The following is a 14,219-nucleotide window of genomic DNA, read 5'->3' on the forward strand; positions in this document are numbered from 1 at the left end:
TCGCCGCCTCCTTCGACCGCTCCTTCAGTCTAACTGCTGAAGTAATCCTGGAGATGCTCTCAGCAATGGTCGAAGAATCCTGGCAGTCTACCGGCTGAACCGGAGGCTGAGCGGTGGATTTCGACGCCACCGGATGAACCAGGGAGGGTGGATTCAGGGAAGGGGGGGGGGGAAGGGGTGAACTAGGGGCTGAGCAGTGTATTTAGCCGCCACCCGGGGCTTAAGCAGTGTTTGCGTGTCCTCCTGGAGTGCCTAGACGTCTGTCTTTTAGTGCCCTTTACTTTGGATTGTCCAGTTGCAGGGTTGGACTGCGGTTGCGGGGAAGGCTGGTGATCACGCCGATCGGAGGATCCCATAGAAGATTGACGGTTCCGTTGGCGCTTTGGTACACTTCGACAGTGCCGCCGAAGCAGAACTTTGGGTTGTGTGTTTGGTGTTGTGATTGTGTGCACCCCTGTTGCTGGGTGTTTTCCCCATAGCGTGACCCTCGTCAGGCCTGGTGGGGTCAGGGACGGGTGTTGTGGACCGAGAGTAGTCCTCAGGTAGGTCAATGGCTTCTGACACAGGCTTGGTCATCACTAGTTCCCCCATCACTTTCGGCAGTTGCAACAGCAGGGGAAGAAAATTCAGCCTGCGACATTCTGTAGGCCGTCCACCGCTTTTAGCGGTGCTCCTTAAGCGTCTTAAGGTGCAGGAGTCTAGATGCCGCGCAAGGAACAAGTTACTTACCTGTAACTGTTGTTCTCCAGCATGGGTCTGGCATGGATTCACATGCTCATGAATATTCCCCGTCGTCAGGCTGGGAATCCTCGGTAAAGAAAAAATCAGTATCAGTTTCGATTCTGATCTGTCTTTCGTAGTAGTAACCAATCACTGATCTCTGCGTCATACTGACCACAGCCAATGACTGCCCTCTACCCAAGCCCCGCCTCTGGCAGCCATCTTCAGATTTGGCAGCACGTGAAGTGGCAGTATGACCAAATGAAGAGCCGCAGAGGGGTAGGCGGGAGGGTTTGCATGTGAATCCATGCCAGACCCATGCTGGAGAACAACAGTTACAGGTAAGTAACTTGTTCCTTCTCCAGAATGGGGTCTGGCATGGATTCACATGCTCATGAATAAAGAATACATAGCAGTACACACATGCACAACCACGGGAGGTGGCAAAGGCTCAACATTAAGCATTACATCAAACTCAACATTAAGCAATTCTTACCTCCTCACCAGGCTCACCTTAGGCGAACAGGTTGCGCAGCACTGCTTGGCCGACCCTGGACTCCTCCCTGGAATCCCGATCGACGCAGTAGAATTTCGTGAAGGTGTGCGTCGACCTCCACGTAGCAGCCCTGCAGATGTCCAGCAAGGGCACACCAGATAGGAACGCCGTGGTAGCTGCGATCGCTCTGGTGGAATGGGCTCTCGGACGGCCAGGCAGAGGTCGGTTTGCCAACCGATGACAGTACATGATACAGCCGGAGAGCCATCTGGAAATGGAGGCCTTCGAGAGAGCCTTCCCCTGATTGACAGGTCCAAAGTTCACAAAAAGTTGTGACGTCTTCCGAAAACACTTTGTGCGGTCCACGTAGAACTTCAGCGCTCTAGCCACATCCAGCGAGTGCAAAGTCCTTTCAGCCGGCGACGAAGGCGACGGGAAGAAAACAGGCAACACCAAGGGTTCGTTGAGGTGCAAGTCCGATGGTACCCTGGGCATGAAGGAGGGGTGCGTCCTGAGCACTACCCTCGTGTCGTGAAAAGTCAAGTACCGGGGCTTGCAGGAAAGGGCCTGGATCTCTCCCACCCGTCGTGCGGAGGTGATGGCCACAAGAAACGCTGTTTTCCACGACAAGAACTTCAACGGAGCCGAGTGCAGAGGCTTGAACGGAGGTCCCATGAGCTTGGTCAGCACCACGTTGAGCTCCCACGCCGGGGCCGGAGCCTTCACCGGCGGAAACGATCTGAACAGTCCCTTCATGAATTCTTTCACCAGACGATGAGACCACAAAGACGTCCGCCCCGTGGTTCTGGTGTATCGGGAGATCGCAGCAAGATGAACTTGATGGACGCGTGCGCCAGTCCAGCCTTGGCCAGCGTCAGAAGGTACGGCAGTACCCGGGGAGCCGTAATCCGTAGAGGGTTAATCTTCTGTGCGTGGCACCAGACAGAGAACCTCTTCCATTTGTGTCCATAGCATTTAAGAGTTGAGGACGCCCTGGCCTTTGCAAGAACCTCTCTGCAGTCGGCCGGTATGTCGTAGCCTCCAAACTCTAATGCTGCAGGAGCCATGCCTGCAAGTTCAGCGACTTCGGGTCGTGATGGAGGATGGCACCTCCTTCCCTGGAGAGAAGATCCACTGGCAGCTTGATTGACGGGGACGTTGACAAGTCCAGAAGGTCCGGGAACCATTTCTGTCTCGGCCACGCAGGTGCGACGAGGATCATCCTGCACCGTGACCTCTTGAGCTGGTTGATGAGCCGGATCAGCAACGGCAATGGAGGGAACGCATATAGAAACAGGCCCTCCCAGGGGAACGAGAAAGCATCGCCCATGCTCCTCGGCTGGGCAAACCTGCTGGCGAACCTCCGGCACTTGGAGTTCGTCGCCGTCGCGAACAGATTGATCTGGGGTGTGCCCCACCGTCGGAAGAGGCGGTCCACTAGATCCTGTCGTAGTTCCCCCACTCGTGGCAAGAGCGCAGCTCTCTGCTGAGCAAGTCGGCGATGGTGTTTTTTATCCCTGCCAGATGAAACGGCACCAGAAACATCCCTTGGGCGACGGCCCAATGCCGCAGATCCTGCGCCTCCTTGGAAAGGGCTGGGGATCTGGTACCGCCCTGCTTCATGATGTAGGACGTGGTGGTGTTGTCGGTGAAGATCCTCACCACCTTGCCTTTGAGAGACGGAAGAAAGGACCGGAGGGCCCAAAACACTGCGTGGAGCTCCAGGACGTTGATATGGAGGGACTTCTCCATCGGAAGCCAAAGGCCTCTCGCGTGCAGATTTTCGGTGTGCGCTCCCCACCCTTCCAGGGAGGCATCCGTGGTCACTGTCTCCTGGTGGCCGGGGGTCTGGAAGTCCATGCCCGCTGTCAGATCCGGTGGTGGGGCACCCGCGCGCATCGCTCGTCGGAAACTTTCGTCGAGTGTGATCCTCTCCTCGAAGCTGCCAGTCGTCTGGATCCAGCGCGCGTCCAGGAACTCCTGCAACGGGCGCATCCGGAGCCTGCACAGGCGGATGAGATAAATGCAAGAAGACATCATTCCGAGGAGGGACTTGATGGACCTCACCCTGACCGCGTCCGCAACCAGCATCCGCTGCACCTTGCCCAAGATGGCCCTCGTCCTTTCCTCCGACGGAGAGGCCAGAAGCGACACTGTCGAGCTTCGCTCCCAGAAACAGTGCGTCTTGCGCGGGCACCAGATGGGACTTGGCGTAGTTTATGGAGAATCCCAGGTCTGTGAGTAGTTGGACGGTCCTTGCCGTATGCTCCACGGCGAGCTCCTTCGTCTTTGCTCTGATGAGCCAGTCGTCCAGGTAGGGGTAGACGTGGATCCCCTCTCGGCGCAGCTGCGCCGCCACCGGTGCGAGGCACTTGAACACCCTGGGTGCCAACCTCAATCCGAAGGGAAGGGCTCTGAACTGGTAGTGACGCCCTTGGACCACGAACCTGAGAAACTTTCGGTGTCCCTTTAGGATGGGAATATGGAAGTAGGCATCCTCCAAATCCAGCGACGACAGGAAATCGCCCTCCTCCAGTTGACCCAGGACGTGTTGGAGGGTGACCATCCGGAACTTCTGTGCCTTGATGAATTTGTTCAGTCGTCGTAGGTCCAGGATGGGACGCCATCCTCCCGTCTTCTTCACGAGGAAGTATCTTGAGTAAACTCCGGAGCCCCGAAGCCTCTTTGGGACGAGCTCGATGGCGCCCTTCTTGAGCATCGCCTTTACCTCCAAGAGAAGTTGAGGGACGTGATGTTCTCTCCTGGCCACAGGGGGGACGCCCGGGCACCTCTTTAGAAACTCTAGCGTGTGACCCTGAGCCAGGGCGTCCAGCACCCAACGGTCGGTGGAGATGGACTCCCACGCGCTGACTAAGCTCGCCAGCCGGCCTCCCACCGGGGTGCTTCGGTGGGGGCCCGACCCTACGGCCGTTTCAATCCTGATTCGACGAGGCTTTGCCGCCTTGTCCTCCTTGGCGACGACGGCGGGGTCCGCCTGACTTGCCTCGTCCCCTGTAAGCTTCCTGGGACGACGAACGGGCCGCTTGACGGTAGGTGGAAAATCCGCCGCTGGAACCTTTGGAGGCACCCTGTTTGCCCCCGCCGCTCCGAAAGGGCGGCCGCCGTTGCTGGAGAACCCCAAGAGCCCGGGCCGTCTCCGTGTCCGCCTTGATGGCGTGAAGGGAATCGTCCACTGTTTTCCCAAACAGGTTGTTTCCGTCGAACGGCATGTCCAAGACTCTAGTCTGGACGTCCCGACGGAAGTCAGTAGCCTTCAGTGAGCCATCCACGCCGCCTAAGGCACACGCCGTTGCCCAACTGGCGAAATCCAGTGTCAGCGATGTCCGTCGCAATCGTAATGGCATGGTCCGACGCCACCTCTCCTTCCTGCAAGATCTCTAGGGCTTCCGCCCTCTTGTCGTCTGGTAGGAAGTCCAGCAGGGGGGCCAGTTTGTACCACAACTCCCTGTCTTAGCCGGCTACGATAGCCAAGGCGTTGGCCGCCTTAATCATCGTCGCTGCCGACGAGATGACTCTGCGTCCCATCGGGTCTAATTTCTTTCCCTCGCCGTCCGGCAGGGAGGTTGACGTAGAGGCCGCGCCCCCCCCCCCCAACTTTCTTCCTGGCCGCCGCAGAGATGACCGAGTCCGGGGTCGGCTGTGCCCGAAGGCACAAGGGGGCCGCGTCCGGGACCCGGTACTTCTTCTCATACCGATCCCTTCTAGCCGGCGTCGTGGATGGGTTCTTGAGGAGGGCGAGGCCCTCATCCCAAATATCGTCTAGTAGAGGTACAGCGAGGACCGTCTTCCTCTTGGTCTCGCGCCGTTGATAAAAGGAAACCTTCCTTCTTCTCTTCCGGGCAGAGCTGGAAAAGCTTGGATGCCCTGGCGATCATGGAGTGAAACGATCCAATCTCGTCGGGCGGGGAAGCCCGGGTGGGAGGTGACGACGGAAGATCCTCGTCGTAAATCTAGTCGTCTCTACCCGTCGCGGTCGTGTCAGTCCCCTTATCAGCCCCACGTGTCGTGGACGGGGAGGAGGGCTGAGCAGGGCGCGATGGCTGAAAAGGAGGTGGAGGATGAATCCTCTTAGGGGGAGGGCTCCCAGAAGGGCCTGGCTCCGGGTCCCCCGTCGGGAGCGGTTCCTCCGTTGGTGGTAACGGCAGTCTCGTCCTCAACTCCGAGCATAAGGACTGTATAGCCAACAAAATGGCCGCCGAGTTGTCTTGCGGCACTGGTTGAGGGAGTTCCGACGGGCGATCAGGAGCCCCGTCGGCACCCTCGACGCCCTGGTAGTTTTCCACATCGGGGTCCCTCCCGACAGGATGGCCTTCTTCCACGCCAGAGCCGTGGCCTAAGACTTCGATCAGCTCCTCCTCGGAGGTTGAGGCCGAGTCCACGACGACCCCCTGCCCCCCCCTTTTTCTTCTCCGTCGGAGGTTTCACGGGGGTCCTGTCGATGGGCATGAAAGAGGACTCCCTCCGCGGTGGCAGGGAGATTCTGGGCCCTGGGGTCGCCACCACTGGTGTAGCCTCCACAGGCTGAGCCAGGGCCGCCGCGACTGTCTCGATAGAGGCCTTGGCCGGATGGATCAAGGCTTTCACCACCTTAGGTGCGCTCACCGCCTTCTCCTTGGGGGGAGGGTCACCACCTCGCTCCCCCTCCGATGGGGCCTTAGGGCACGACCGCGGTCTCTCCAGGAGCTTCGCCGGGTGCTCGGCCTTCCTCTTACCCGAGCCAGAGCGTTGGCTCGTGGTTGATGGCGGCGGGGAGGATGCGCCCTGCCTGGCGCCCGTAGAGCCCGACCGTTCGGCGCTCCCGGTGCCAGCGGACTCGCGGTGCTTGGCCTTCTGTTGGACCCCGTGGCCGAGGCGCCCTCAAAGGTCTTAGAAGACCGCTCAGACTTCTTCTCGCCTGACGGGCTCTTTCCTTCCAGCCAGTTGGCGAGACGTTTATGGTGGCCCTTCATGGTCCGCTCCGACATATTGCCGCAAAACGCACAGTCCTTCTCCACGTGCATCTTGTCCTCATGCAGGCAGTAAAGGCAGAGGGAGTGTTCGTCCTCCTTAAAGACATTCTGAAGCTGGCATCCAGGGCAGACCCTGAACAGCTTTCCGGGCGTCGAGCTTCCCTTCTCCTGGGCCATGCTCGAGAAGGGCCTGAGAAACTTCTGGAATCCTCCAAAAGCGTGCCCGACGAAATCTTCACCCTTGAGGGGCGTAGACGAATCCGAAACGGGTCCCCGTTGATCGGATGAAGAAACGGTGGAGCTTGAGGCTCTTTTGACCGAAGAGAAATTTTTCTGAGAAAAAACGCAAAAAAAGCACTAACGCTCGAGAGCAATAGCACGAGGATCCCAACACTTGAACGTGCGGTAAAAATCTGAAGATGGCTGCCAGAGGCGGGGCTTGGGTAGAGGGCAGTCATTGGCTGTGGTCAGTATGACGCAGAGATCAGTGATTGGTTACTACTACGAAAGACAGATCAGAAACGAAACTGATGCTGATTTTTTCTTTACCGAGGATTCCCAGCCTGACGACGGGGAATATTCATGAGCATGTGAATCCATGCCAGACCCCATGCTGGAGAACTTGCTTCGTTGTGGTCGAGGAGCTGACAATTGTTGCACTGGGTGTGCTCGTCCTTCCAAGGATATTTGGCCCTGCACGAAGCACAAAATCTAAATGGCGTTTTCTCTATAGCGAAAGACAATTGGAGCAATGACAAAACCCAGGGAGCAGGGAGGGTGAAAGAGGAAAGGCATACTTGTAAAGGATATGTCCACCCCAACCCCACTCTCCCTACTGTGTAGACTTGACAGAAGGCCTGGCCACGTGGACGGCAGCGCCGCCAGGATCAATAGACGTCAAAAGTCTGCATCAGTCTTTGGCGTTGTTTCACAGGATTCAACAGTTGAAGTGACTTAACGGGAATAACTACAAAGTCGATAATAATGACAACGCCATCTCTATTTAAGAGCTCTGCACTGGGGCGACCAGTAATCTGGGTGGAAAAGAAACAATCTGAAGGACCTCGGTGCGTGAGGGATTTTGGTTACACTACACTTCACAGTAGGGATAGTGTTACAGACACGCCTATGCCAACGTCCCCTTTCAATCCTCGAAAGACAAGATGCAATACTTTGCGGTTACCACTGGATGTCAGACCATATGCACAGCATGTGATGCTAAGTTGATTAACAGGCATCAGAAACAGAGCTTCCGAGGCCATGCCCGAGAAGGCCATGCTGTCCTGTTTTTGCCTTTGTATGCTGGGACTTGCTAGGAAAACAAAGTCCCTGAATTCCAAGCAGTACGGGGACTTGATGGCCTTCCCACACATGGCCTCTGGAAACTCGAGAGCTCTGAATACATGAGAAGCACTTGATGTGTAGATTCCAGTTGAGGAAGTCGACATGCTACAAGTCCAGCGGCACTGTGCAATTAAGTGGGTCACAAAAGGTAATACGCTTTAGCCCGATAGGTTGGTATCTCCATTAACACTTAGCGCATTGTAAGCCAAGCAGTACAGTAGACAAGCACTTCTCTTAAAATTCTCAAGAAAAACAGTTAAGCCACGTCAAGCAAAAACTATTATGGGTGAAAGTGCATTATCTAAAGAAACATTCATTAAAATGACTGCAAACTCACAAGGTTCAATAGGCCAAACACCCAGCCGCTCAATCAAGACTTTCACGAAAAATAAAAGGACTACAAAAGGTATTTATTGGAAGAGAATGTATGCAAACAAATATTTTCAAAACCCCCCCTTGTGGCAGCTGAATTTATTCTGCAGTGGTCTAAACACTCCTCTTTTGCAGAGACCCATTTAAAAAACGTGGCTGCAGTCGATGAAAGCGCACATCACATGACATGCCATTTTACAGCAAACTTTAGATTTACAAATATGCTGGGCAACCACTGGATAGCAGCGCTATGCACAGCATGTGAACCAAAACGACTGCAAGATACACAAACACACTCGGAACAAAAAGCCCACCATTAACCACTATAAGAACATGCACATGGATTAAGAGCAGTGAAAGGATTACTAGAACACACAAAAGGCTAAACCCTTCTGCAGGCTCAGGTTTACAAGGTGATTCGATTCAACAAACATAAGAAAGCTTTAACAGGAAGAGTGCTCTATGGCTTACGTTTCACAGCTTATCTTAGCATACCCTGTTATGATCTGTTCTTGAAGACAAGAGGAAAACAACTATGCTGCACAAACCCCAATCATGTGCCCTTCCATTACTTACATGGGTCTAAGGTACACCACAGCTTCTTCACCCTTCTCCATCTGCTGCACCACTTTCTCCAAGCCAGGTGGTATGCCATGACTTTCTCCTTCTCCCACTTCAAACTGCACATCTCTTTCGTCGAACAGACTGTCTTTGTGATAACCTTGCAAAAAGACTAGTATGCAGAAACAAAATATTAGCTAAAAGCCTAGCCTGGGACGAAACAAAAAGCACACCAGTCCTTATTCTGAAAATATAATGAAGTCCAACAAAGAGAAAATATTCACACACAAAAACACGGAAGGTTACATATCTGGTACATTAGTGCTGCTACAAGACACATCCTGCACTGTTTTACTGTTCTTTGGACCGTTACCAGAATCAAAATACTTTACTCAGTATTTTTAAAAAAATAAAGCAAAGGATAGTTAATCAGCAGTGTATGGTTCCTGTTCATTACTTTTCCACAAAACATATGTCCGCCGACATCAGTGAGTAATGGAAGCACCATACAGGCCGTAGCAGTAAAGAAAGCCAAACGAATCGCAGGTATTCGCCCTTCTTCCCAGGGGGAAGACTACTCCTTTGAGGTGAGGAAGTTCAGCAAGACCCTTCCTAGGGGTTGAGGCAAGTAGGACCTCACCAGGAGAGACTCCCAATTTAAAGGACAGGTACTCAAGTTTGTGCGAGGAATTCCCTGAAGGAACTAGCATAGCTACATGTTTGGGATTGTCTTCCATGGAGAAAACAGACTTCAGTTTGGCTGAAGACAATGCAGGAAGAAAGCTGTGTGAAGAAAATAAGGAAAATAAATCCCTGTAACTCAAGATATGTATTTAACAGACGAATCCGAGCAGAAGGAGAGGAGAGCCGGATATGCAGGGGAAGCCCCCTGATCTCATCACGCCTTTTGGAGTCGAGTCAGGTACATCGCAGAGCCTGCAGGTTTAAAAGAAGCAGAGCAGTAGATTACGAGACGCCGGAGAAGGTACTTTGTAGTGGCGCGACCAGGCACGCAGAGTAGTGGGCAGGACGCCCACAGAACAGTGCAGAGACTACCACGACAGGAAGTCTGAACGTCTTTCGAGCACCGGCATATGGAGATGGTAGACGTCCGATGCCAAGCTGAGAAAGGGATACCGAATAAAGCAAGCAGCAGTACCCCGAGCGACAGGCAAGCGCTGCAACCCTTCCACACATCAGGAGTGATACCGGGATAGCAGGGACAGCGGGAGGCCCCCGGGTAATCACCATTTACGTGAAACAACTCCTCCCATTCTTAAGGACGAAACCATAAACAGAAAGCTGAATGGTTGGAACTGTGAAAATCTAAGGGCATATACAATAAGTAGTCAGGTGAAGAAAGACCAGGAGTATATGAAAACAAACTAAGCTCAGTACCGAGGTCAAAGTATTGCAGAAGAACACAGATAAGGTAAATTAACAAGTGATGAGACATTTAAACAACTCAGGTGGGGAATTAAGACTGGGAACAGAAACCCTGGGAAGGAGGGCAAAAACCCTGCATAGTTGTGTGAGAGAAGGAAAAGCCAATGGTTAAACTGATTGTTTTTATTTGAAGATACTTCTTTTTTTTCATCAGTACTACACCAGTTGTATTAAAGGTTAAGATGGAATTTACCATGATATGGAGGAACCCACCTCTGTGTGTGATCCAATATAGGAATTCAAGTAGCAACATCAATTTGACATTTAAGTAAACATGTTAAACTACTAGCTGCACTGCATTCTGGTGCTTATCCACTTACATGTATAACACTAAACAGGAATGACGTGCATTACTTACCGTAATAGCATTTCTGATGATTCTATCTGCTTAGATTCACATGCTGTGCATATAGTCCGACATCTAGTGGTAACCGCGGAGTATTGCATGTTGTCTTCTTTCGAGGATCTAAAGGGGACGTCCACATGGGCGTGCCTGTAACACTATCCCCAACGTGATGTGTACCCAAAATCCCTCACGCGTCGAGGTCCCTCCAATTGTATTTTTTCTGCCATGAGGCAGCCTTATGACTATCGTGAGTGAGCACAGAAAAGAGAGAAGAGCGTTAAGATGTCCATGTTCCTTCCATCCGAGCGGGCTGGGCGCATGTGAATCTAAGGAGATACAATCATCACAAACGCTATTACGGTAAGTAATGCCGGTCTTCTGATGCTTGTTTATCTACTTAGAATCTCATGTTGTGCATAGATTAGCGAGCAGTACCCGGAGTTGGAGGTGGGGTGTGAGAAGGAACAGTAGTGAAAAGAGGTCTTCGAACTGCATGTCCTACCTGAGAATCAGACCTAGAGTATCTAGGCAGTGTTTCGTAAAGGTGTGTACAAAACTCCAGGTTGCCACTTTGCAAATGGACTCAAGAGGAACATCTGCAATTAATACTATGGAAGCCCCAGTGCCCAGAGTAGAATGTGCTCTAGGCTTGAAGGGTTGATCTTTCTTGGCAAGAGTGTAGCAGAGTGTGATGCAATTGACAATCCACCTTGACATGGCTGATTTAGAGACGGGATCCCTTCTCTACCAGCTGCCACTGAAACAAAAAACTGGTTAGTCTTTCTTAGTGGTTTAGTTCTTTCCAGGTAGTACATGACTGCCCTGCGCACATCCAGTGTGTGTAGGCTTCTTTCCGCCACATTACTGGGATTCTGGAAGAAAGTTGGCAGTTCTATAGACTGGTTCACATGCAATTTAGAAATAAATGTGGGCGCAAACCGAGGGTGAGCACGCAGAACCACTATATCTCTGTGGATTGGAACAAAAGGGTCTAGAATTGGAAGGGCCTGTAGTTCACTGACTTTTTATAGAAGTGACTGCCACTAGGAAGGCGGTCTTGTAAGAGCTTTGAGATGTGCCTTATGCATAGGCTCAAAAAGGAGACCCCATAAGTCTGGTTAATATCACCTTTAGGTCCCATCCGGGAGCAGGGTTAGAAATTGGGGATGAATTCTCTTAAGCCCTTCAATGAAAGTTTTAATAACTGATTTTCCACCACAACACCTTCTGTTGGGACGTAGCGTATGCTGAGTGTGCAACTAAATGAACTTTCAGGGAATTAAAAACCAGACCAGAGTCAAATAGATGAGTCGGGTATAACACAATATGAGTAGGGGAGCAGTCAATGGGATTGTCACAGTCTCCTGATGTGCTGGGCTCTGAAAGTCCGCGCCCACCGCTAGACGCGCGCAGACGCCCCACCACTGAATCGCTCGAAGGACTGCCTCGTTGAGGGCGATCTTGTCCTCTAAGCTTCGATACTTCTCGATACTTATATACAACGGGCATCAAGGAACTCCTGCAGTGGCCACATACACAGCCGAACGAGGTAGATGCATGACATCATGCTGAGCAGGGACTTGATGGACCACACCCTGGTACCTTGCCCAGGTTGGCCTTTATCCTATCCTCTGACGGTGAGGCCAGGCGTGCCACCGTGTTGAGCCTGGGCACCAGGAACAGAGCATCCTGCGATGGCACCAAGCAGGACTTTGCATAGTTTATCGAGAAAACCAGTTCCGTGAGCAGGCAGACAGTCCTCGCTGTGTGTTCGACGGAGAGTTCCCTTGATCCCTTTACTTCGCTCGGATGAGCCAATCGTCCAGATAGGGGTAGACATGGACCCCCTGCAGGTGCTGCCACGCCGCCACCGGAGCCAGGCACTTGGTGAAGACCCTTGGAGCCGACTTCAAACCAAAGAGGAGGGGCTTGAATTGCTACTGCTGTCCCTGGACCACGAAGCGCAGAAACATTTGATGCCCCTTGTGGATAGGGAGGTGGAAATAAGCATCCTCCAAGTCCAGTGATGACAGGAAATCTCCTTCCTCCAGCTGTCCCAGCACGTGCTAGAGGGTGACCATCCGGAACTTCTGGGACTTTATGTATTTGTTGAGGCAGCGGAGATCTAGAATGGGTCGCCAACCACCGGTCTTCTTTCATACCGCTAGAAGCAATTGCGGAACATGGTTCTCTTTCCTGGCCACTGGTGGAAAACGGGGACACTTCCCAGGGTGTGTAAGTGGGCCAGGGCATCCAGCACCCAACGGTCGGTGGAGATTGACTTCCACACACCAACAAAGTTCGCCAGCCGGCCTCCCACCAGAGTGCTCGTGTGGGGGCCCGACATCACGGCCGGTGCAGTCCTGTTTCGCGGAGGGCGTACCAACTTGGGCTCCTTGGCGACGACGATTTCCTCCGGTCTTGCTGCGGCTCCTGGAGGCTGCCTGGGACGAGGAAGGAGTCGCTTGATGGTACGAAGAAAAGCTGCCACTGAATCCTTAGGCGGCACCCTGGGACTTGCCGCTGGGAGTCCGAAAGGACGGCCGCCGCTGCTGGAGTGTGCCCAAAGCACGGGCCGTCTCGGAATCTGCCTTGATGGCCTGCAGCGATTCGTCCACCATCTTGCCGAACAAGTTGTCCCCATCGAAGGGCAGGTCCAATACCCTTGTCTGGATGGAAGTTGGTGGCCTTGAGCCAACCACGCCGAGGAAGGCAAACGCTGCTGCCCATCTGGCGGAATCCGGTGTCGGCGATGTCCATGGCCACCGTGATGGCATGGTCCGATGCCACCTCGCCTTCCTGTAGGATTTCAAGGGCCTCCGCCCTCTTGTCGTCTGGGAGGAAAGTCCAGGAGAGGGGTGATTTTAAACCAAAGCTCCATGTCGTAACGGGCCACGAGGGAGAGAGTGTTGGCCACCTTAATGGTCCTTGTTGCCGACCCATGGCGTCTAGCTTCTTTCTCTTGCCGTCTGGTGGGGAAGTGGAAGTCGATGCCGCCGACCCTGCAGATTTCTTCCTGGCCACTGCCGAGACCAGAGTCCGGGGACGGCTGCGCTCCGAGACACCTCGGTGCAGAGTCTGGAACCCAGTATTTCTTCTTATACTGGTCCCTTCTCGCCGGGGCCGAGGACAGGTTCTTCAGGAGGGACAGCCCTTCGTCCCATATGTCGTCCAACAGCGGGACAGAGTACGGTGTTCCTCTTGGCATCTCGCCGTTGATAAAAGGAATCCCTCCTTTTCCTCAGGATTGAACTGAAAAAGCTCTGAGGCCCTAGAGATCATGGCGTGGAAGGAGCCGATCTCGTCAGGTGGAGAAGCCCTGGGTACTGGTGACGAGAGATCTGCTTCGTAGTCGTCGCCGTCTGTACCAATCACTATCTGGCTCAGTTTCGTCCCTCAGCGGAGGTGATGGATGGTACGGTGGAGGAGGATGGACTAGTCTCCTCTTAGCTGGGGGAACCCTCTGAAGGTCCAGGCTCCAGATCGCCCGTCGGTGGTGCTGGCAACCTTGTCCGCATCTCAGTGCACAGGGTGTTCAAAGCTAGTAGGATGTCCGCCGACCTGTGTCGGTTGTGGAGGAGGTTGCGACGGGAGCGTTGGAAGTGTCATGTTGTCTGGTTCCTCACTGCCATCCTGTTCCTAGTCGGTTCCCTCGTCGCACTCCCCATCTGCCTCATCGGGGTCCTTACCGTAGGACCTGGCCTTGACGCCCTTCTCAAGGCTTGAAAGCTCCTCCTCGGAAGAGATCTGAGTCCAGCTGGCCCACTGCGACCCTGCCCCCTTCTTCTCGGCCAGGCGCGACGGTCTCAGGGAGATTATCAGCATCGTCTTCACGCGAGTCTCCTCAATAGGCAGAAAGGACCATTCCCTCCGGGCGGGCAGGGAAACTCTCGTCTCCTGGGAACCTGCATCCGCGGCCTTCACTAGGGACGCCACCACTCCCTCAATAGATGCCTTAGCCTGG

At 53.6% G+C, this 14,219-nt stretch overlaps 1 protein-coding gene across 1 annotated transcript in view; it reads right to left on the minus strand.

Moving 5' to 3' along the window:
• Positions 1-14,219, minus strand: part of FKBP4 (FKBP prolyl isomerase 4) — a 770,108-nt gene that overhangs the window by 528,182 nt on the left and 227,707 nt on the right. Inside the window, exon 5 of the mRNA XM_069628122.1 lies at positions 8,479-8,635. Coding sequence (XP_069484223.1) covers positions 8,479-8,635 — 157 coding nt within the window. The remainder of the gene's footprint in view (positions 1-8,478; positions 8,636-14,219) is intronic.

This window comes from Ambystoma mexicanum, chromosome 12 (genome assembly GCF_040938575.1).
Source record: "Ambystoma mexicanum isolate Mex_15411 chromosome 12, UKY_AmexF1_1, whole genome shotgun sequence".
Classification (NCBI taxonomy): Eukaryota; Metazoa; Chordata; class Amphibia; order Caudata; family Ambystomatidae; genus Ambystoma; species Ambystoma mexicanum.